The following is a 21,530-nucleotide window of genomic DNA, read 5'->3' as shown; positions in this document are numbered from 1 at the left end:
ACAATATTTTGAAAGCTAATGGCTGTAGGAAATTAATTCAGAATTTTGTGTACATTTTATAGGTATAGTGTATAGCAGTAGAAAACAGGGAAGATTCATTTACCTATCACAAAAATTTGCTAAGTGATGGAGAAAAATTACGTTTCATCAAATAGGAGCTACTCAAACAATTCAGAAAATGTTACCAGGACAGTTTTTTGTTTAACATGAGTGAAGCAAGTACTCATTTGCCCCAGTGCCTACACGCTGGCCATGGCAAGCATTGGCTATTTTACCCTCAAGCCCCATTTTTTGGAGCTGTGTAAATGAGAGGGAAGTATTTCCCAACATATGCATCCCCAGGAGTAGACCAGAACTTAACCAGAAAAATGTTTTGCATGACTATTGACTCTGATTGCAGGCAACATCTATTTACTTATTTAGTCATTATTTAGTCTATAGCCAGATTTTGGAGGAGGAAAGGGCAGGGGGTTAAGTGGACCCAGTGGATACACTTTGAGTATTCATATTCTTCAACCATTTTAAAATTTCTCCTTGAGATCAAAAGACTTCAGGGGCTTAATAAGATTCCATTTCAGACATGTTCCAGAGGGACGTTATTGAAATACTAAAGAAATACATCCATACAGAGATTTTAAAGATGGACTGCTTTCAGGACTTTGGCTGCTCAGTTCTCAAGGTGACTCTAAAAATCTCAGTTTCATATAATAGTAATACCTGACTAGAACAATTTTCTAAGGAATGCAATTGATTTTTCGCCCTTTGGAATGCTTGTACCAAGGCTGGCTGTTACTTTCTAAACGATAAGCTGTAATTTAAACAGATGCAAGTCATGCCTGGTAAAACTCTATAACTTCTGTTTAGCAAAAAGGATAGATTAGAAGCTAATCCTTTCTTTGCCCTTAAGCATTTTCTAACAGCTCCTTCCTTCATTGTGTATGTACAGATTCATAGATTTTCACTTTGTCTTGCTAAAATACCATAGCTATGGTGAAAAATGTAAAGAAGAATCTGACTCGTCAAAATGCCTTCAGGGAAAGTAGCAAATGAAGCAGGAAAAGCCCTGCTGCAAGAAAATCCCCTGAAGCAAGGGTAGAAGCATGCTCAAGTATAGGCCTCCTTCAATTTTAATATCCTTCCTGAGGGCAGAAGTCTTTGTTCTTCAGGCCTCTTATTTACAGACTCCCAAGTCTCCTCTAAATACAGCTGCAGGCTGAGTGATCAGTGTGGCTGCTTGAAGATTTTTGAAATTTTGGAATCAAGACTAAATGTTTTAATTACTATTTTAGGAGAAGCAGAAAAATGTCTCCATTTTTCCAGACTTTATTGTTTTCACAGTTCTTTCAAAGAGAATGTGGAAAAAATATTTTTTTATCCCTTTTATGTGTATATTCACTGGCAGTAAAAGCATGTTGAGCTGTTTGGAAAGAGCTCTTGCAAAATGTGCAGATGTGGGGCAGTCAGGTGATTTTTGTCTGACATCTCATGCCCTACCAGCCAGCTACCATGGTCACTCTGTCTCTACTCAAAATCAGCTGGACAGCATTTGTGCAGTGCAGATCTCCAGGTTTCTTTGGTTTAGCTCGTGATGAGTTCATAAGGAATACAAGCGTGGAAATGTTAAGCGAAAGATCAAAGCCCAAGCAAATGAAAATCAAAAGAGAGGGAACTGCTGTTGTTGTTATAGTAGATCAAAATGCCCTAAGCAGCAGTTTTCACACACTGACAGAAGCAAGATTCTAGCTGATTATCAGTTCTTTTCCTGATGATCATGCTTCTCTTACAAGATGTGCCCAATGACATTCCGCATAGTCATGAAGAAAGTGGACCAAAAGCCTGAACACTACCATGAGAAGTCTGGAGTGAGTAATCACAACATCAGTCAGGGCTGTGCTCAACTAAGGACTGTAATATAAATGTGCAGAAAAATTGCATAGCTACGCATATATCAGGTCACCCCCTGCAAGGAGCATGCAACTGCAATATGCTCCACACAGATGACAATAATCAAAAAATATGGGAGGGTGTACGGAAGATGGAGCCTACAGCTCTCTTTCTTAGTTTGCCTTTTTAAAAAATATATATTATAACGTTACCCATTTTTAAGAATAGGAAGAAAGCTGGACCCATGGCCAGGAACAGACACTTGACTGAAAGAAATACATCTGGAGGAAGGAAAACTGCCTTTGCCGTCTGATTTAGACAGTGGAAAGAAGGCCGCTGGCTCGGCAGGTTATTTCAGGTCTAAGGCATCCCAACACAACTCTTTCTTCCTGCTCTGCATCTCAGGAAACCAGATAGCCTTCATTTGGCCAAAAGGGGATTCCCAGCACAGAAACCAACTACTTGGGCCTCTCCAGCCCTTCCTGCCTTCCAGTCTTTGGCTTTCTGCTTTTGAAGGGAATTACCTGCCCCAGCAAAAGGGATAAATTAGCCAGCCTGTATTGGGGGAGCCAGTGAAAAGAAACCACTGGATCTGATGTCCAGCTAAGATTCAGCCTCTGCTGTTGACTGTGGCCTGTGCAAACCTATGAATCAATTTATTTTGGGAGGGGATTAGGCCAGAAGTAACTGAGGAAAAATTGTGGTCTTGGAGCCCTGGCTGTCAATTAACAAGGGGGGAGTTCCAAGGAGAAAAGCCCAGTGGAGGAAGAGGAGTATGAGGACACCCCAAAGGAGATCCCAGAAGTAGTTCAGCTCAGCAAGTGTGTGGCGCCAGGGCGATGCAGGAGGATGAGGTGGGGACCTGGGAGGTTTCCTGGTTGTGCTGGGACTTTCTGAGGGGAGGAAGTTCAGAACTGGGAGCAGAAGCCGCTGCTGCTGTGCTGGGGTGTCCACCTGCACCATGCTGTGCCAAATGGCCCACAGGATGAAAAGAAACATCTCCGGGTGGTTAGGCACCATTGGAATAGCCATTTTATTTGAGCTTTGGCTTTGTCCCTTTTCTTTCCTTCAAAATCTGTTTACTTTACTTTGCCACTTAAGGTGATATCAAACGGGTTAAAGGTCAGCTTTATTACTTTTGTTGTTTTTTAAGAAGTTTAAACCATGGCCTAAAGAGATTATCTTTGCCATTTGGAAGAAAAAAATCTTCGTATAAAACCATTCATTTGTGAGGTAGGTGAGGATGCTTTATCCACCACAGAAGACAATTTATATGGGTTGCAAAATAAAAACCCATAGCGACCATGGATATTCTCAAACAATCTCCCTGGCTTTTCCCTCCATCACTAAACTTGTTGATTGAATTATTTCTGAATTCATATAAGAAAATATCAGGGCTGCCATTTTAATCTTGTCAAAGTGTTCACTCTCTATACAGTAACTCCTATATGTATCCCATCAGAAATTGAAGTTTTCTTCTGGGGCAGAGGCATAGGATATGCTTTTGCAGGGATATCTGCAGAAAAAAAAAAATCACTGGGGGTTTTGCCAGTTACTTGAACAAGAACAGAGCTGGGCTTATGCTGAATGTTTTTGAAAAATCTCAGCTTTGATTTGTTAATGACCATTTGTATGATGGACTACTGCAAGCCATTTATCCACAGAAATAAATACTCAAAATAGAACAAAACAGGACACAGACAGGCAAGCTGTGGTTTGTACCAAAGCTTCAGATTTGCTGAGAGACAGATATATAATATTCCTCAGTTTTTTTCTAGAAAACCACTACTAAAGAGTTTTTGCCAGCCTCTTTGAGTTCATGTCAAAAAATAATACTGAAAACTGACCTTTGGGGATTTTCCTGGATAGCATTTCATCCTCAGATAGAAGGCTGTACCCCTGAGTCAGCAAGGAACTAACAGGCCTACCTTTAAACATGTGAAAGTGATTTATAGGAGTAATTTACTGAATCAGGCCTCATATGAGAGAGATAAGGAGGAAGATTTCATAAAAAGACTAAACTATAGGAAATTCTGGCAGAGTTATGTTTGGAATGTCACATGTTGTGTCCCCCCCCCCCCCCACCTCTTTAAAGAATTTATTAGTTATAGCAAAACTCTTCTTTATGAAAGTGGTGGTGGTTTGCTGGAAGTTGGACTGAATGCAAATGCTGCCAGCCTGGTGGTAGACTTAGTAAAAGTGGACTGAATTCCAAACAAAGCCTCCAAATATCGATACTGAACAGATTACTGGAAGTCTTTCCTGTTTTAGTAGCAAATCAGACTCGTGATTTTCTGAATGCTGACAAACGCCAGTGAAAGAAACAACCTCCAAGAGTTGCAAAGGAATATGAGTGCCTACATTTTTTGTTTTCTAATAGGAACCACTCATTCTCTAAAAAAAAGCTTTGTTAAGGTGTCTCAAGTGGGACATTCAGGAATTATGGTACCTAAAACCACTAGACATTTTCTAAAGCCCTAGCCTGAACCTATAATGAATTAGTCCCACACAAGAATAGATCTCTTTAACAAAAACATGTCTGTTTTGCTGAAAGACAATATCTGTAATCACTGGTAAGAAGACCACATTTGGTTATTTTTTGTAATTCTTCCCCACCCCTCGAAGCAAGCTGAGATGACCTTCTAACAATAGTTTATTTCTTCTTGGCTTGATCTGAACAAAGGCTTTCTATTCACATGCATGTGAAAGAGAGTGTGGATATTTTTGTGGTGAAAGATCAAATCTCTCTTTTGAACTTTGCAGTGGATGGGCTAATTGTAGCATCTCTGAGGGTTTCACTGTCCTTTCAGAAAACAGCCAGCTAAATGTTTGTTTGGAGTGTTTACCAGAAGTAAGGAGTCTATATACCAGAACAGTTGACCAAATTAATCTAGCATCCTTTGATGCTGCCTCAGTGTCAGATGAGCAAAATTCACTTCCCACTAGTGTGCTTGTTAGTTGGTATGGCTTCACAGTATTTCTGTGCCTTCTTTTCATAGAAGGAATTGATCACAAGGAATTTTCTAGCTATGCAATGCTCAGCACAGGCTGCATGGAAAAGCTCTGACTGGTCAAAGAAGTCATGTATTTTCTGTTTCATTTCTCAGACTGAAGTGAGCATCTTTTCTATGACTGGAGGAACTTGCTTCAGCTTTTGACCAGTGCTGCTCCAGGAGAAGAAATGGTTTAAGAAGTGAATGCCTACAAACCAGATGAGGGAGTTCCTTTCCCAGCTGTGCCAGCTTTGCCAAAAGATAAGTCAGATAACTTTGTGGTGGAATGGGTGCACAGTTTTAATTAAGTTTTAGTGAGTGTGTTGACACAAATGGCTTTTCTGTTGTTTGAAGCAATCTGGTTCTTTCACAGCACATGTATTTTTTGCAGTATTTTTAGGTGTGGTTTCTGGGGCAAGGGTGATTTAGCAGGTGTTGGGAGAGGGGGGAAAGTGTGCTTATGTCAGAGGGAAAAATATACAAATCTTCCTCTCTTTACATGGCAGAACTTTAACAAAGGATGTCCCTGAGAGCCCTATTCAAGCACGTTATGGGCTTTGATCCCTCTCTCATGCTACAATTGTCTTTGTACCAGGGCTCAAAGAGCTTGACCTCTGGCTGTATCAAGCAGGATCCTATCCTACGTGCAGTATTGTAGTTCTGCCGCAAATAGTCACAATATACAAACTTGCAAGTATTCTTGTGAGCACACGTAACCACTTTTATTTGCTGTAGGAGAAGTAATGAGCGGGGGTCCACTGAATCTGCTCTGACTTTAGAATGGAACACAGGAAATTTTGATTTATTCATGTATCTCAGTTGCAAGAAAAGAATCTCCCTTTTTCCTTTCACTGAGATGAAATGTAGCCTCCATTCTTCGCCTTTTTTTTGTAATTGTCAATAGTCCTGTTGCTTCCATAAGCAATACTATTGAATCTCAATATCTTGTAAAAGAGAGGTACCTAAGTCATTGCTAGATCAGGGTTTTAATTTGGTACTTTTCTGATAACAGTGTTACTGGTCTAGCGAAAAAGAACTACAACAACAAGCCTGGGCATTGCGGTCATTTTTTACAGATGAGGTGACAACTTTCATGCACTAGCTGAGCTGTTTGTACCATGTCTACCAATGTCAAAGGCGGGCAATTTCTGTGTCCATCCAGACATGGATTGATCTATATGCTGTTGCCATGAATGGTTGCAGCCTTACTGGGATACTCTGGGTTAAGACCACATTAGAAACTTGACCAAAGGCACCACTTCGTTTCCTTGGGAAAACAGCAGATTCATGAAACTATAACGAAAGTTTTAGGCTGCTGGGAACCTTGCAAGCATTTCATCTGCAGTCCTGGGGCTGGCCAGTCCTCTGTCCTCTGAGCAGTATGCTGAGCCATTCAGTCCCACTAAATGAAAAACGTTTGATTTCCCCTAAAAAAGCCGGTAATGATTAATCCCATTTCATCTGAAGAATTGTGTAATTCCCCAAAATCTTGGAAGCAGGGACTTATTTATACAATTCCATGGTGTGTCAATGATTCGAAAGACTCCTGACAGCTAAGGCAAGGCTAATGGTTTCAGTGTAAGCCACTGGTCTGGAGTATCTCCATTTTGGAGTGTCCAGCCTGAGGTTCAGTACGCCTTTTCCTTGTAAGTACCAAGTGACTAGCTCTGGCTGAAGACATGGGAAACAGAAGCTGGTCCTCTATTTCTAAGATTCAGGTCAAGGCATCTCAAACTGGCTTCTCAGAAACAGACATTTCTAAAACAACTTTTGAAAATCTGGAATTCTTCATACAGGAAATGTAATGGTCAGCATTCAGGACTTGAAGCTGTTCCCATTGAATCTAATCAGAATATCACAGTGGTGTAAATGTCAATTTACTTTTTAAGGCTAGATGTTCCTCTTGGTTTGGTCAGTATGAATTTGCACTGGCCGGGTATCTACTATTTGAACCATTGCCTCTTTCCACGGGCACATAAGTTGCTCCTGGGAGTGCAAGGGGGGCTAACTGCCTTGGGGGCTCTAAGGACCAGAGTTGACTGAGCGTTCCTTGTGGCACTGGGCTATACAAACACTTACCTACTCCCTCTTCTCAGGCAGCAGATCCCTCATCTGAGGGATTAAACTGTCAGGCTCTGGGACGTGCAGCTAAACAGAACAACAGAGTTTGAAGGAACATATAAAGAAATATTTTTGATAATTCCCAGTGCAGCCAGAATGATGACATGCACTCTAGTTCTAGCAGTCTCACTTGGCAGGCAGTTAGGGCTTTATATGTAAATATAAACATATATTTACATACTTCCTAGCATCTGTTTTGAATTTGTTTTCCCTTTGGTTCTATTTAGAGTATGCCTTGTCCTATTATCTCTGAGATTGAAATTTGGAAGGGTCTGTTAATAAACTGTATCACTGCAGAACGACAATACAAACCCTCCCTCCTACTTTGCTTTTCAGCCAGGTCTACAGCTGTTCCTTGCTTATTCCTTCCTAAGTGCAATAGTATCTTCCCAGTGTACGAAAGGGGTACAGTTTTCTAAGTGGATTCCTGCTGGGTACTGTATAATCTCATCACAACTTCTACTGATTTATATTCAATTGGCCTAACCCATTTGTCCTGGGAGTCCCGCTTTTTAATTGTTCCTCCGCATGGTGTCTTTTTCAGAGAGCAGTCTGCTACTAGCTTGAGGTCTCATTTGCCGTTTCCCTCCTCTAATTCAACCTCAAGGAAGAAAAATTATCTATATCTGCTAAAAGGCATTAGAACTGGAGCCATCGCACAGAACAGGATCATGCCTTAGGCCAAAGATCTAAATGGCCTTCAACACAGGGTCAACGCCAAGGCCATGGTAAGTGCTACAAAAGCATCTAGTGAGTAAAATTCAATGCACCATACTGACCGGGGATTATGCCTATGAAGTAAAACTAAACAGGACTGCAAACAAGATTTAAACTAAGAGAGAGAGAAAGAACAATTATTGGTGTTAAATAAATAGTATAAGATGAATGGAGAAAGAACAAAAAGAAAAATCCAGGCTCATCGATGCCAACATTTCTGCACAGTCTCTGATAGCAAAGGTTCTAATTCTGGATGCCCATCTTGAGAAAGCCCAGGCCTGATTTTCGAGGATGTTCAGTATCTAAAACCCAGTGAGAGTGAGCTGGTAGTAGCGCTGCTTCACTGCATAAACAGATGCTTAGGACCCTGACCCGCAAGTATACCTGTGACCAACATCCACAGCTGTTTCGTTTTCTTATTTTTATGGCATTTGACTATCTAATCCCTTTGTGGAGCTGAGCTTGGTACACTTCTCAGTGTGAACCCTAAGACCAGCAGATAGGCTGGCCATGAGAAGGAGCCTTCCGGTATTGCATAAAATTGCCTTTAAAAATGTTTTTTCAAGAACATTAAGCATCTGTGCAAATATGTATCATGGCCATAAAAGTGCAGGGTTCTGTATGGCTAGATGATCAAAGGTTTTTCTGCACTGATGAAATTCCAGGAAATTTGGGGTGGGGGGGAAGAGCTAGAGTTAGATAGCCAGAAACAAAATGCTCAGATGATCTATCCAAAAAAGTTGCTTCTCCAGCCAAATTATTCAGTCTTTCATGAGAAAGATGTCTTGGTTTGGCAAGGAGCAAAAGACAGCTCCACCAGACAATAATAAAAAAGGAAGCCCTATCTGAATACTAAATACCATTATTCAAGGGGAAATATGACCTGTTCTCTCCTGTGGTAGAACTTTGGATTGAAACCCTAAAACCAGGAACCCTGCAACAAGTACCAGAGAGCCTGGGCTCATGCTAGCCTACACCTAATTTTCTATTGGCTCAGTAAATGCATTTTCTGTAGCTTTGTCTCCAGAAGCATCTCATTAAAATGAGATGTAAATCACCAAGATAAATGCCTGACTAAATTGATAAGCTTCTCATACACACCAAAATTACATTGGAATTGAACTTCTCCCTTCCCTGGACAGGTTATGACTTACCCTGTAGCTATAACTCAGGTTCTGGTCTTGCAAAATTTATTATTACACATGCTTATAGACTCACTAGCAAATTTGTCTGTAAATATGTTCATATGTAATACCTGAAAATGCCATATCTTCACCTTGATGTAGCACCTTAACATCACCGTCTCTGAAGTGTCTAAATAGAGACTAGACTGACCTGTAAGAAGAGACACAAATACAAATCAAAAAATAAATGAGAATTTCTATGGCTGGAAAAAGTGCTATTTTGCTTTGCTCTGAATTTTGTTTCTCTTGCCAGCACTACAAAGTGGTTGTGTGCTCCTCCTTAAAGGCTGTGACAGCATTAGAGAGAGCTGCCTCCCATTGTCTTGGTACAAATCCTCTTCCCCTGCATTAGTGATTTAGGATTGGTGAGCTTCAAGAGAAACAGGCTGCCCTGCAAGTTCCCATGTTGACATCTAAGTGCTCTATGGCCGTATGGCAGCATCGCTCACCGTAAGGCAGTGCCACTCGTGATCTGGACGCTGGACTTCAGTAAGAGTGCCATAGAAGTCAGAGGGATCTCTGGCATTATCAAATTATGTGCTTTGGAGAATCAGCGTTTGAGTTTGGCAACTTTTCAAGGTAAAGAGTTACAAAGGACCAAGAGTATTTGTGGCTGCTATGAAAACACACTACTGCTTTGTCACTGTACTGCATAACTCCCAAGGCTCCTCCCTTGCTTCTTTGCTCCTGTCTTGCCCAAGACGTAAAACTTTGGTGATTCCTGAGAAACGCTGGAGTCCCTATGGAACAGGCATAAAAGAAGACCAGGTCTGGCAACAGACTTGCTATGTTACTTGGAATAGGGCATAGCACTGTACACTGATTTCCTTTACTAAATAGGAAAATTAGACACCCACTTTCCCACCACACCCCAGAAATGCGTGCCCTCACAGATGTATAAACATGTACCTAATTACTTCTCAGGGCTCCCCACATATGTGCACAATATCCAGCCATCCAGAATTTTCTTTCTAAAAGTCATTCTTTTTAAAACAAAACAAAATAAATGGTTTGCCCTCAACTTCCCTTTTTCCTAGTACATGAAGAAAAAAGTTTCATAATTGCTATTGCAGAAGAGACTTGCATTACATTTTCCACCATCCAGCACCCACACAGTTAGACCTTATTCACCTCAGGTACAAGAACACACGTGCTGACTCTGAATATCTGCCGAACACTTTCTGCGTCTACTAGCACACAGCAGCTAATCATTCCCTGTGCAATGTATTAATGGCTATTTGCCTTTCTGCATCATTTGCTTGTTCCCTCTATTCCCGGGGGCTGTTAAGTGCTGATGATAAATAAATCGAGCACCTACAGCCATGGTTCCTTGCTTCAAAAAGCTCAAGAGAGAGCTTGGAATTAGAAAAAAATGAAAGCCTATTTTGCATGGTTTCCAAACATTGGATCCTAATGCAAACCTCCTGTAATTTAAAAAGCAGAATAAATACACACCACAGGTATCTTGGCTGACTGAATCAAGGGTGAAGTTTAATGGTGTCTTGCTCAGAGCCAACTTTAGGACAGTGCCAACGATTTCCTTTATTGAAACAGGTCCCGAGCACATCCAGTATATCTAACACCCAGTTTCCCTTATGATGCCCACCCATTTTCCAACAAAAACAATCTAAAGCCTTCCGGTTATCAAGGGGACTCCAAAATATGAAAGCTGACTCCTTTTTTCCTCCCACCAGCTGATTTCTCTGATTGCTGAAAGCCATCTGACTTAAACCATCCTACATCTGACAGTAGCAGATGGCCACCAGTCTTTTGTCCAAACAACCCCCTAAATGATACCAACAGGAACATTAAAATTGGTAATAAACTGTCCTTCCCCTCACCAGAGAAAGGAAAGAGAGATGTTGCAGCATGTCTTTGGGCTACAGATGAGTTGCACTGTGTCTATTTGCCAGACAGCCTTTTCTGTCTCACCTGCAGCACACCTGGCCCACAAATCTCATTAATTTCCAGGAGAGAAACCCCAGTCAGCTATTCTTCTCCAGGAAACATTAACATAGCTGAAAGCCTTGATTGTTTTGCAGTGCCAAATCGCTCATAGCACAGGAGTCTCTGTGGCCACCTACATTATATTCAAATGCACAAATGAGCCAAGAAATTTTGCATAAACAACTTAGTACAATTCACTGAAATGCTGCTGTAATTCTGCATAACAAGTTCAGTACTGTTTGGCCTCAGCTTATGACGATGTACAGTGAAAAAGAAAAGAGAGAGAGTCTTCACAGTTACATTAATTTCATTTTATTTAATAAAAAACAGTATCAGATTAAAAATACAAACACTTTGGGTGATTATCCAGCGTTTTCCCCTGTGTGCCTTGAAGAGCTCAAACCAACCAAGGATTGGGAAAAAACAAAAACAAAAAAACAAAAAATAACACCAATTTTGGCCGGAGCTGTAAAATAATGTTGCACCAATTAAATTACACCAAATATATTATTATACCTTTGAAATGGCTTTCAGACCAATAAATAAAAAAAGACAAATTCAAATAAAAAAGTCAACTTTGTATTACAAAAAAATTAAATAAAAATCACAACACTAATAATAACAATGTGCAGTCAAGTTTTTTTCTTCTCTTCTAGGAATGATAACATGCCAGTAAACATGTAACATGCCAGTAACATGCCAGTAAATCCCTACATAACATTTCCAGTTTGGCAGCAAGCAGTCACTCATTCATTCACATTTGTACACAAGGAAGCAGGCCTGGGCAAAAGCCTAGGTAGATATGAGCCTTTAGAGTGCTTTTCAGTTCCCTGCAACAGTCACTCGAGTTCCCTTCCCTTCATCTTGAAACCTATAGAAATCAATTAAAGGTTTAGCACCAGATCTGCAAGGGAGGTGTCAATCAGTGTAACGCCACTGAAGTAATGCTCCATTATGTCAACACAACAGCACTGATTTACACTGGCAGAAGATCTGGCTCTTATGCTCTGGGGCACAAGTTAAAAGCCATGGCTGTAAAGCACAACCATTTTTCAGAACTGCCATGCAAACTGTGTCAAGTTGTTATAATGCAGCACAGCAAACTTGTTAACTGAATACACTGCAAAACAGGGTATTGAATTCAAGTGGGCTGAAAGAGCACATACAGGCCCTGTGAGAAGACAGGACATCTGAGTATCATAGAAAGGTATACATCAACAGAGAAATGACCTGAAGTCGCCCTTCTTGAGCAAATGAACAGTGAGCCAAATTTCACTTTACTGCCTGAGAGCACATCTCTCATAGATTTCAAGGGTACTGAAGCCATTTACTCCAGGGCCAAATTTGGTCCAGTGTTTCACAACAAGGAAAGGTTCTCCACAGAATCAGATGAGCTGATAAAGGAAACTAAAGTTCATTCATCTTTACGCTGGACTTTCCAGTCTATTTTTAGGAGCAACTGGCAGACTTAGGTACCATGACAAACCAAATAAGGAATTTCCAAGTTGGGAAACAAGAAGGGAAATCGCTCTCTGCCCCAGCTTCCAATCATTTATGGGTTATTCTTGATTCTCCAGGAATCCCCAACGGAACTCGATTCTCATTCCTCATGCTCTCCAGGATTTTGGACACAGTGGTCCAAATTCTGCTTTTAGTTGTAGTTACGAAGTAGGAATGAGAACAGAGTTTGCCCCATGCTCCTCTGCTCTGGGTGTATGTGCACACACAAATTTTAGAGCTGCAGATCATTTGACATCATAGGCTGAAATCTGCCATTTATTCACAACAGTGCACCTCCAAGAAAGCCAAGGGCTATGTGCTCATGTAAATGAGACTGAAATGGGCCTTAAGATTCCAGTTTGCCCAGGCCTGTCAAACACACAGTGCCTTTCTAACATAGGCTTACATTCAGGTAATCCAGTAGACCCATGTGGTACCTTTATGGGAGTTGAAGCCTTCAGTCTAGATATTTAGATATGTCTAAGAATACATACACATATCCTTCTCTTTTTTTTCAAATTGATATCATCACACATGCAGTACTAGCTACACTGTACATAGAGGCCTGCATTTTTACACTAACCCTGTTATCAAATCTACCATTATCATTTCATCGTTCAATTCTTTCTGCTCCATTACTACCTACTTAGAAACATTTTCATTTGGAGAAAGGCACATTCCCACCAACTTTCTGACCTCTATCCATTTCCTACTTGCTACAACTTTTTCTTTAGCTAACTTTCTGATAGCAAACTATCTGTCACCTTCAGATACTACAAGCTAATAGCAAGGTGGCACCATTTGCTGACAGTGACCGAACTCTAGGTTGCAAGGTTAGTTTAACCCTTGAAACAGTTTGTTAGATCTACCTTTCTCTGGGCACTCATCTGGCAGGCAATTTAGAAAAAGTCACAAATCAAACATACAGGTTGAAATGCTTTTAAAAGCTGTTTATAATGTCCATGTCTTTTTACTTCCCATTATCATTTCTGTGATTGCATTTCTGGCTGGCAGGAGTGGTAATCGGAAAAGATTTGAGGGCCTCCTGCTCAGTGAAGAGCAATGCCTGTGGGAAGAACTACACGTGAATGCCTAGCTCCACCGCTTGTCCATGTACATCACATGAAATTATACTGAGGTGATCCTCTCAAATTATCTGTCCCCGAATGGGTTCAGAACTTCCCAGGTCTCCCTGCCAGAAGACCATTTGACTGTGGTGACCATCTAGCCTAGTCTCCTGCATAATGCATGCCAAAGATTCTCAATGTGCAATTTTTGTACCCAGATAAATAACTTCAAGGGGAAATAAAAGTTCTCTTTCTAAAAGACATCAAAACTGACTTGAAGAATTCAGCTCATCTCTTGATAGAACTGATCTAATATTAATTACAAACTACTCAAAATGTGTGTGCCTCACTTCCAGTTTGAATTTTATCTAACTTTAAATTTGAGCCATTAGATCTCAATGCTTTTGCTTGCTAGATCCTGATATGCTTTCATCACATTTACAAAGGCCACAGGTTTTCTCTGGGTAGCTAGGTAACACCTTGAGGAAACAAAACCAGAGAAGTGTGAGATGACTTTGGGGTTATTTTACACTTTGCTATGAGCTCAGCTATGTAGGTACAGTCAGGTTCTTTGAAGGAAAACCTACCATTGTCAGCAAAACAGTAACCTGGCTTACTCCAACATAAAGGTACACAGAACAACTCCCCTCCCTCCATTTCCATCTTCTCTCTGCTAGTTGAGCTTGTTGCAGATCTCTAGGGCTTTCTTGTAGACCTGAGTCACATCATCCATGTCTGTGAGAAGGGAAAAACTGCTGTCCCCCAGACGGTTGCGATAACGTTTTAGATACTGTGGCCGTGGGCGGTTCTGAAGTCCTTCGAAGTCTTGGATCTGGAGGAAATTTTCAGCAGAGACACAGCTCCTTATCCTCTGTCTGTTTGGCCTATTCTCTTGCAAATCCAGCAAATCAAAGGAGTCACTGGACAAAATACTGTCATCACTAATCACGCTGGAAGGGCGACTGTAACTTCGAGGTAACCCATCCCCAGGCAGGACCACTTCTTCCATGGTATCCAGAGTTGGTGTATCAGGGCTAATCAAAGCAGATTCAGTGCTGCTTGTAGAATACTTGCTGTTATGCTTTAAGATGCCTTTACGCCTGCAAGAATGGCTAAAAGACCCATTTCTGGATGGCTCTGTGACCCCTGGAGAAGTGTCACTGTTTACCGTCTCATCATTATTGTCCAAGAGTTCAGACGATTCACTTCGTTCTGGAGAGGAGTAATAGCCAGACTCTCTCTGCTGAGTCTTCTTTAAGATTCCTTTTTTTGGCATTAGTGAAGACTGCTTAGTGCCATATTTGCCTGCTACCTCTCCCTCCACAACACTTTTAATGGCTACACCAGTTCTACACAACTCTTGCTCCAACTTAAAAGCGGAGGGTAACACTGGGTTGACCACTCCTTCAATGAACCCTGCACTGTGAGATCGATGTTCACTGTTGCTCCTTTTCTTCAGGATGCCTTTGGGTCTCTTGGAGGTGGGTTTAGATGCATTTTCATTTCCTCCTTCCTGGATGGACTGTGCAATGTCATTTTCCTTTTTTGATTTTTTCAGAGACCTTTGTCTCTCTAGTGTGACTTCAGGACCTTTGGGCTTAGAAAGGCACTTAATTTTGGTATCAGTCTCTGGTTGGAGGCCAGTGGAACGGTGATGCCAATCAATGAACCTTGCCAGCAACGGGGACTCAGAGTCCCTCATGGCATCACAGTCACAAACACTACTCTTGTAGCCCCAGTTAACCCACCAGTGATTGGCAATGTCTTCAATGGTTGCTCGGCGTTCAGGGTTCACCATCAGCATCCATCTGATAAGACCACGAGCATCTATGGACAAAGAATGGAATATAAAATATTTAGAATATAGGCACGGTTGGGTTTCATCAGTTTAAAATGGAAATGTGAAGCCAACCAAATGAACAAAAATAATGCTTCTCACTATAGGAGAAGTGAAAGGGGGCAAGGCTTTGGCCATCAGTCAACCTTGGGAAATGTGTTTGAATATTATTTCTTATCAGAAGAACCACCCAGGGAAATGTACACCAGGTTGTCAAAGTAATTAATATTTGTACTGTTAAATCAATGAATAGTTCCATATTACTGAAGGAAGTCACTGACCTTTCTATCAACTCTCCTTATCATAAAACTTGCAGGAAAACAAAGGGGAATTGGGATATTTAACACAATCTACATATTACTGTTTTTATATTTATTTTTTCCAAAAAATGTAGCCTTCTGTATATTTTAAAGGCATATTTTTGTAAAGAGAGGAACCAGGAAGGAGAAAATGGAAAGAGATGGCAAACAAATGATGAAAGATAAATGTCTGGTTAAACATAATAATATATACACAGATGCTTAAGGGTGGAAAGAGTCATTATAAGCGATGAGCTGGACTTAGTTGATGCTTTTCTGTCAGGTATCTAATAAATGTGTTATCCCCTAAGTAGAAGTAACTGTGAAAATAGTGGTATTTAATTTAGATTTTGGAGTGGCTTCTTGGATAAGAGACTGCTTCCCTCTGACCATCCATCTTCTCTCTGCTTGTGATATACTACAGTGTAGTTAGAGTAGAGGACTGATCTGTACCAGTATGTTGTATCGGTTTACAGCTTGTCTGAACAATTCCACTTGCAATAGCTAACAGACTTCCACTGTCATAGATCTAGTTAAAAGAGCCTGTTAAAGCTTCCCCAAGGCAATAAAATCTATCTGCTATAAAACTTTCATTTCAAAAGGGCTTTTGGTAAATGCTGTACCCAGATGGGAATTGATAGCAGATGAAGTCAGTAGGGGAATGAGAGATTTTTTTTCTTTGTCATTCTAATGTGACACCAAAACATGTTGGAAGAGGCAGGGTAAACCCTCCATTCTGAAATCCTGTCAGCTCAATACATTACCCTCACTCTTTTTATATACCTGAGGTCTGTGTTGGCTCACGATACTCTCCACTGCTGATCTGCCTGATGAGATTTTTGTGATCAAAGCCGTCAAAGGGCATCGTTCCATAAACCAGAGTGTAAAGCAATACACCAAGGGCCCAGCTGTCAACCTGAAATACAGAGACAATGCATGTAAAAGCTGGGAAAGTTGATCCCCACCATCTTCCAAACTATTAGCACCACAATAGCAGCATCAAGTCCAGCTGTGCTTACTTACAGCATACAGGTATCTAACATCTGACAAACCACAAGCAAAGCAAATGAAAGCAAATGAAGGCAGCTTGAGAACTATCAACCACTCTAGCCCACATGTGCAATAGTACTAGCACAAGGCACTACCATCAAAGGCAAGCCATCCTCATATCCCTACTGAAAATCTGATCTTTCTTACCTCTGGGCCTCTGTAAGGTCGTCCATTAACTATTTCAGGAGAAGCATACAGTGGGCTTCCACAAAAGGTCTGTAGAAACTTGTCTTTGTGATAAAGGTTGGAGAGTCCAAAATCAGCAATCTGCAAAGACAATTACACAAGGTTTCAGTAGCATTATCAATCTTTTAATATAATAGAAAAAATTTTATCAGGAAAGACTTAGCTACACTTGACCATGCTGTAGGGCAGGAATCTCAACTTGGATAATCTCTCAAGTTGCCTTCTTAGCCCATTTTTTCTGTGATTTTATGACACTTCTCTCTAATTATATTCTAGAGAGGAAGAAGGATCCCCAACTTAAGTCCTCCAGATTAGGAACAAAGAGACTTGGGTTCTATTCATAGTCAGGTTGCTGACTAACTGCATAACCATCAGTTGTCCAGGATGAAATGCATATATTTGCAAAGACAATCTTATACTAGAAGGCACTGGGCATATTCACCATTGATTGCTGTTCATCGTGTATAATCGTTAATATCAAGGAAAAGCAATACATGTTCCTGTACATGCAAACCTAGAGCCAGGACCTTCAAATTCAACAGGACGAGTGAGGCACGAGTGTCATAGGAAACTAAGTGCGAGATTACAGAAGAAAGGGATTTTTTAATTCATCTGGAACTGAACTCCACTAGAAAAAATGGGAGAGTGAGGTACTCACTAAGTGTTCCAGATTCAGGGACTCTACACTGAGGAATCTGAGTCGTTAAACAAACAAGATGTCTATCACAAGATAATAAACACAAGTCCGGTTCCTAACTGGAAACAATGGGCCCAAATCCGGCTTTCCCAACACAAGTAAAACTCCCCTTGAGACTGTTGGGAATTTTGCCCATATAGGAATTGCAGGATTAAGTCCAAATAGTTTGTTTACTTCAATTCTCTGCTCTTGTTCTTGTAAAACAAAAGCTGAGGATAGCAACGCTAAATACTCCCACAATCTTTGCATTTCCTTTGTTTCTCTAGCATAAGGCAGCACATCTCAATTTTTATCTTGTTTAAAACCAAAACATTTCTGTTTTCCAAAAGATACTTTTATTACTGCTCACTATTGACATAAGACATACATAAAAGATATAAAGCACATGCATAAAAAAGTATTATCAATTTGTAACTATAAGCAACAGAAGTTTTCTGCTGGGTTTTCTTCACCTTATTCAGGTCTTTTATACCAGAAAGAAATTAAAACCCAGGAAGAAGTAGTGATTAATTGATATCACAACAGAAAAGTCAGGAAAAGACAAAGTGATAAGAAAGGAAAGGGATTTACCAACAGCACCATTCACTCCTGGCTTTTTAAAATATGTGTCATTATTGCTGCTAATAGCTTTCTACCTGCAAGATCAAGCGAACTCTTGGGAGACATAATGCCTTTGTCTCTATTAACCATCCGAACGCCTACAACTACACCAAAAAAATGACAGTCAAGATCAAAAATAAAAAAAGTTGGTGAGGTATGGACAAGAGATCTAGATTTCCTTTCTTTTACCCTAACGTAGCAAGATATATAAAGATATATGTATTTATGTTAAAAAATATTTCCACATAATTTTTTAAAGTCACAGAGCAAAGACAGGATTTCACGCTTCACACACTCCTATTTTGATGTCCTGCATTTGCAGGTGTTCCGCTGAAAATTTGGACTCATAATATCCAGCACAAAGAGCCACCGATTCCTGTTCATTAATGTTAATTCATCTCACCATGTCCATTCATAGTTTCAATTTATTCAGTCCCCCAAATAGGGTATTATCAACCCAGGACAGAAAATTCAACCCTTAAATACACATGGTTTGTAAAATCTTCATTGTATGCCTGGAATGTCATTGAAAACAGCTGGTGTACAATTGCAGTCTGCAAACATATTCTCATGGCTCAGATTGCACTTAATTGCCCTAAATTCCACTTTCTTATCAAGTCACCCAGACTGGCTTGCAGGAAGTTGGTTTTAAGTCTTATGAAGTGTGCCCTGTCAATCAGGGGAAGAATGGGATCATTTCAGTGTTAAAACTTTGTGCTGCTCATTGAGTTTTATTTTAGTTCAGGATGCAGCTAAGACAGGGGCAAACACTGCACAGTATGCTTCCTTAAGAAAATATATTCCCTTAACACCATGGAATGTATAAAATGCAAGTAGATGTGCATGAATATATATAGAGATACACATACCATTCTTCACACTAAGAAACTCTCAGACTTGGACATTCATGTTTTCATTTTGACCATTCAGGAAAAGAGTATTTATGTTACAGTCCACTCCCATACTCACAGACTGATGTTTATCAGCTTTTCCCATTAAAACTGTCATGCCCCCCCCAAACAAGATTAATAGAAGCCAACATTACTTCATGTTCTTGGCACTTTAATGGAACTAAGGCATCAAGTCAAAAAACTTCCTAAATTGGGAGGAGCTGGGAAGTGGAATTTATTCCCTTTGCCTCAGGAGGTGTATGTTTCATATTTACTGTGAGCTATGATAAATCAGATGTAATTTTGTTGCTTAAGTTTGGACTAGAAATTCCATGAATTTCCACTCATGGAAATTGCCAATTTTACAGTACTTAAGAATCTGGCTCTTTGTACTTCCAGATAGACAAATAATTAGGTCTCTCAAAGCAAATGAAACTTATGTGCAGTGGGTGAGACTTCCAGCAAGGTAAATCCCAATTACATATACTTACTGAGTATATTTGAAACCCTCATGGGTTTTTAGTGGTTAGTCTGATTGGTGTCCCCTTACCAGCCCAAGAGAAAGCATAGTTAGCAGGATTACGTTACTACTATACTCGCATTTTTCTCTCCTTCTATCACTTCAGGATGGTTCATGTAGTTTACTTCAAGCTGTGCTAGGCATCTCTTTTAGGTGTGATTCCCAGCCCAGGAGTCGCAACAGCCCTACCGTGAACAGGGAGGTTTTTTCTCCATCGCACCAGGTTACATACATGACAGTGGCCTCCCCTGGGGGTAGGCTGTGGGATGCAGGCAGAGATACAGCATTCGGATAAGCCTGCAAGAGGCACTGATTCCCTGGCTGCTGCACTGATTCCCTGGCTGCTGCATTGTGCAGCAGTTTCTCTCCAGCTGGCTGCGCACAGGATTTTGGTACTAGAGAGGAGCTGCAAGGCCACACTGGGACCACACCAGCCCTCATCATGCTAAACTGCAGGAGCTACGAGTTAATGGGGGTACTATACCCTCACCTTGCTGCTATTTCTTTGAGTAAATTCACACCTACAGTGTACCAAAAATGAGCATCCTCTGTCCCTTTAAAACTAATGGTGAGAAGATGGTGCCACCAGAAGGCTTTTAAGACCACCAAAGGCAGATGCCTAAAGTTGGTGTGAAATTCTTCCTGCACATAACTTTCTAATTCACCAGTTCAGAAGAGCTCTTTTGATGCTTTGGGATTGCTTTAGCCCTGCTATCTATCTAAACCTGCCCATGTGCATTTTTGTTACGATTATGAAAGATGATGTCCTCTTGATGGTATAAAAATGTCAGGTTTGCACTGTTGAGGCAGCAGCTGTATTCCCCGTGGGAATCCAGGGCAAGCAGAGGGGGCAGCTCCAAGTCACCTAGAGCTGGAGGGTGGAAAGAAGAAAGCCGTGGGAGCTGAAAGTAGAGAGAGTAATTTTAAGCTGATCTGTGCTGTCAGTAGCTGGCACATGAATATGAGGAAGGAAGAGGCTTGTACGTGTGACAGAGTCCCTAATTTCAACGTTGTGTTATTTAAATATTTGTTTTAAGTATGTGGCACTATGAACAAGGCAAGAAAGTAAATAATATTTTTCTACCCTGAGAGGCGGCAGTGTCTTGGGAAGGTTAATTTTAGGATTCTGCCCCACTATTGACCTCGACAGACAGACTGGTTCCCAGGAGAAACATTCAGATTTGGGGTTTCTGTTAGGTACATGGGTGTACCTCTGGGGAGAAAGACAAGGCACTGTTTGATGGACTGGCTGGATGAACTCCTTGTACCCAACAGATCCATGTGCATATTCAGTCCCATGAGTGTTTAAAACTCATTTTATTTATTTGCGTTTGCAGTATTTAGCATAATAAACCATTAAATAATGGTTTGCAGGAAATACTACCATGCAGACACCCAGTCTCTTGAAAACATTATTACATAATACAGGTCAGCTCCCCCTAATCATCCTCCAACTCTGGCCTGCAGAACTCTTCAAAACTTGTAAGTTTTTGTCACCTTCAGCCACTGGTGTTTCCTAGTTGCTGTGCTTCAACACATGACTCTGTTTCCAGAGACTTTTGCTCACTGTTTAAACTAAAAAAAGCTCATTATGTCTCCATGCACTGCTCATCTATTACATGACTTATATTTAATTAGCTAACATTTAAGAATGGTTCCAAATTTAGCATTGTATTATATAAATTGGCTCATGGACCATTTTAGGCAAGACAATAATTTCTAATGGATTAATTACCCTCTGTATTTCCTGTTCTGAAAATACTGCTTAAGTTGCTATATACATGGATCTATTTTTATGGTTTTTTTTCTCACATTACTATGGCATGTTTGTGTAAACCATAATGTGTAGATCACTGGCTTCTTCAGAAATATGTATTTAATTATATATTGCACCCAGGAACAAAGGGATTCCTTTCATTTTTCCATTCTTAAAATCAATCTGCAAAGTTCGTAAGTGCTCTGTAGTCTATTGAATGAAATATAAATACAGGTCTGGGAAAGTACAGATACAACTATCACCCCATTTCTAGAAAATGTC

General features: G+C 40.5%; 1 protein-coding gene across 2 annotated transcripts in view; it reads right to left on the bottom strand.

The window, feature by feature from the left end:
- Nucleotides 1-11,142: 11,142 nt before the first annotated feature.
- The window catches only part of NUAK1 (NUAK family kinase 1), a 51,196-nt gene continuing 40,808 nt past the window's right edge, over nucleotides 11,143-21,530 (bottom strand). For both annotated transcript variants that reach the window (XM_026117955.2, XM_026117954.2), the window contains 3 exons: nucleotides 16,747-16,866; nucleotides 16,333-16,465; nucleotides 11,143-15,240 (listed from right to left, as the gene is read on the bottom strand). In XM_026117955.2, coding sequence (XP_025973740.2) covers nucleotides 14,087-15,240; nucleotides 16,333-16,465; nucleotides 16,747-16,866 — 1,407 coding nt within the window. In that variant the 3' untranslated portion in view covers nucleotides 11,143-14,086. The remainder of the gene's footprint in view (nucleotides 15,241-16,332; nucleotides 16,466-16,746; nucleotides 16,867-21,530) is intronic.

Source organism: Dromaius novaehollandiae, chromosome 1, assembly GCF_036370855.1.
Source record: "Dromaius novaehollandiae isolate bDroNov1 chromosome 1, bDroNov1.hap1, whole genome shotgun sequence".
Lineage (NCBI taxonomy): Eukaryota > Metazoa > Chordata > Aves > Casuariiformes > Dromaiidae > Dromaius > Dromaius novaehollandiae.
The sequence above is the reverse complement of the archived record's forward strand: the minus strand, read 5'-3'. Positions and strand labels throughout refer to the sequence as shown.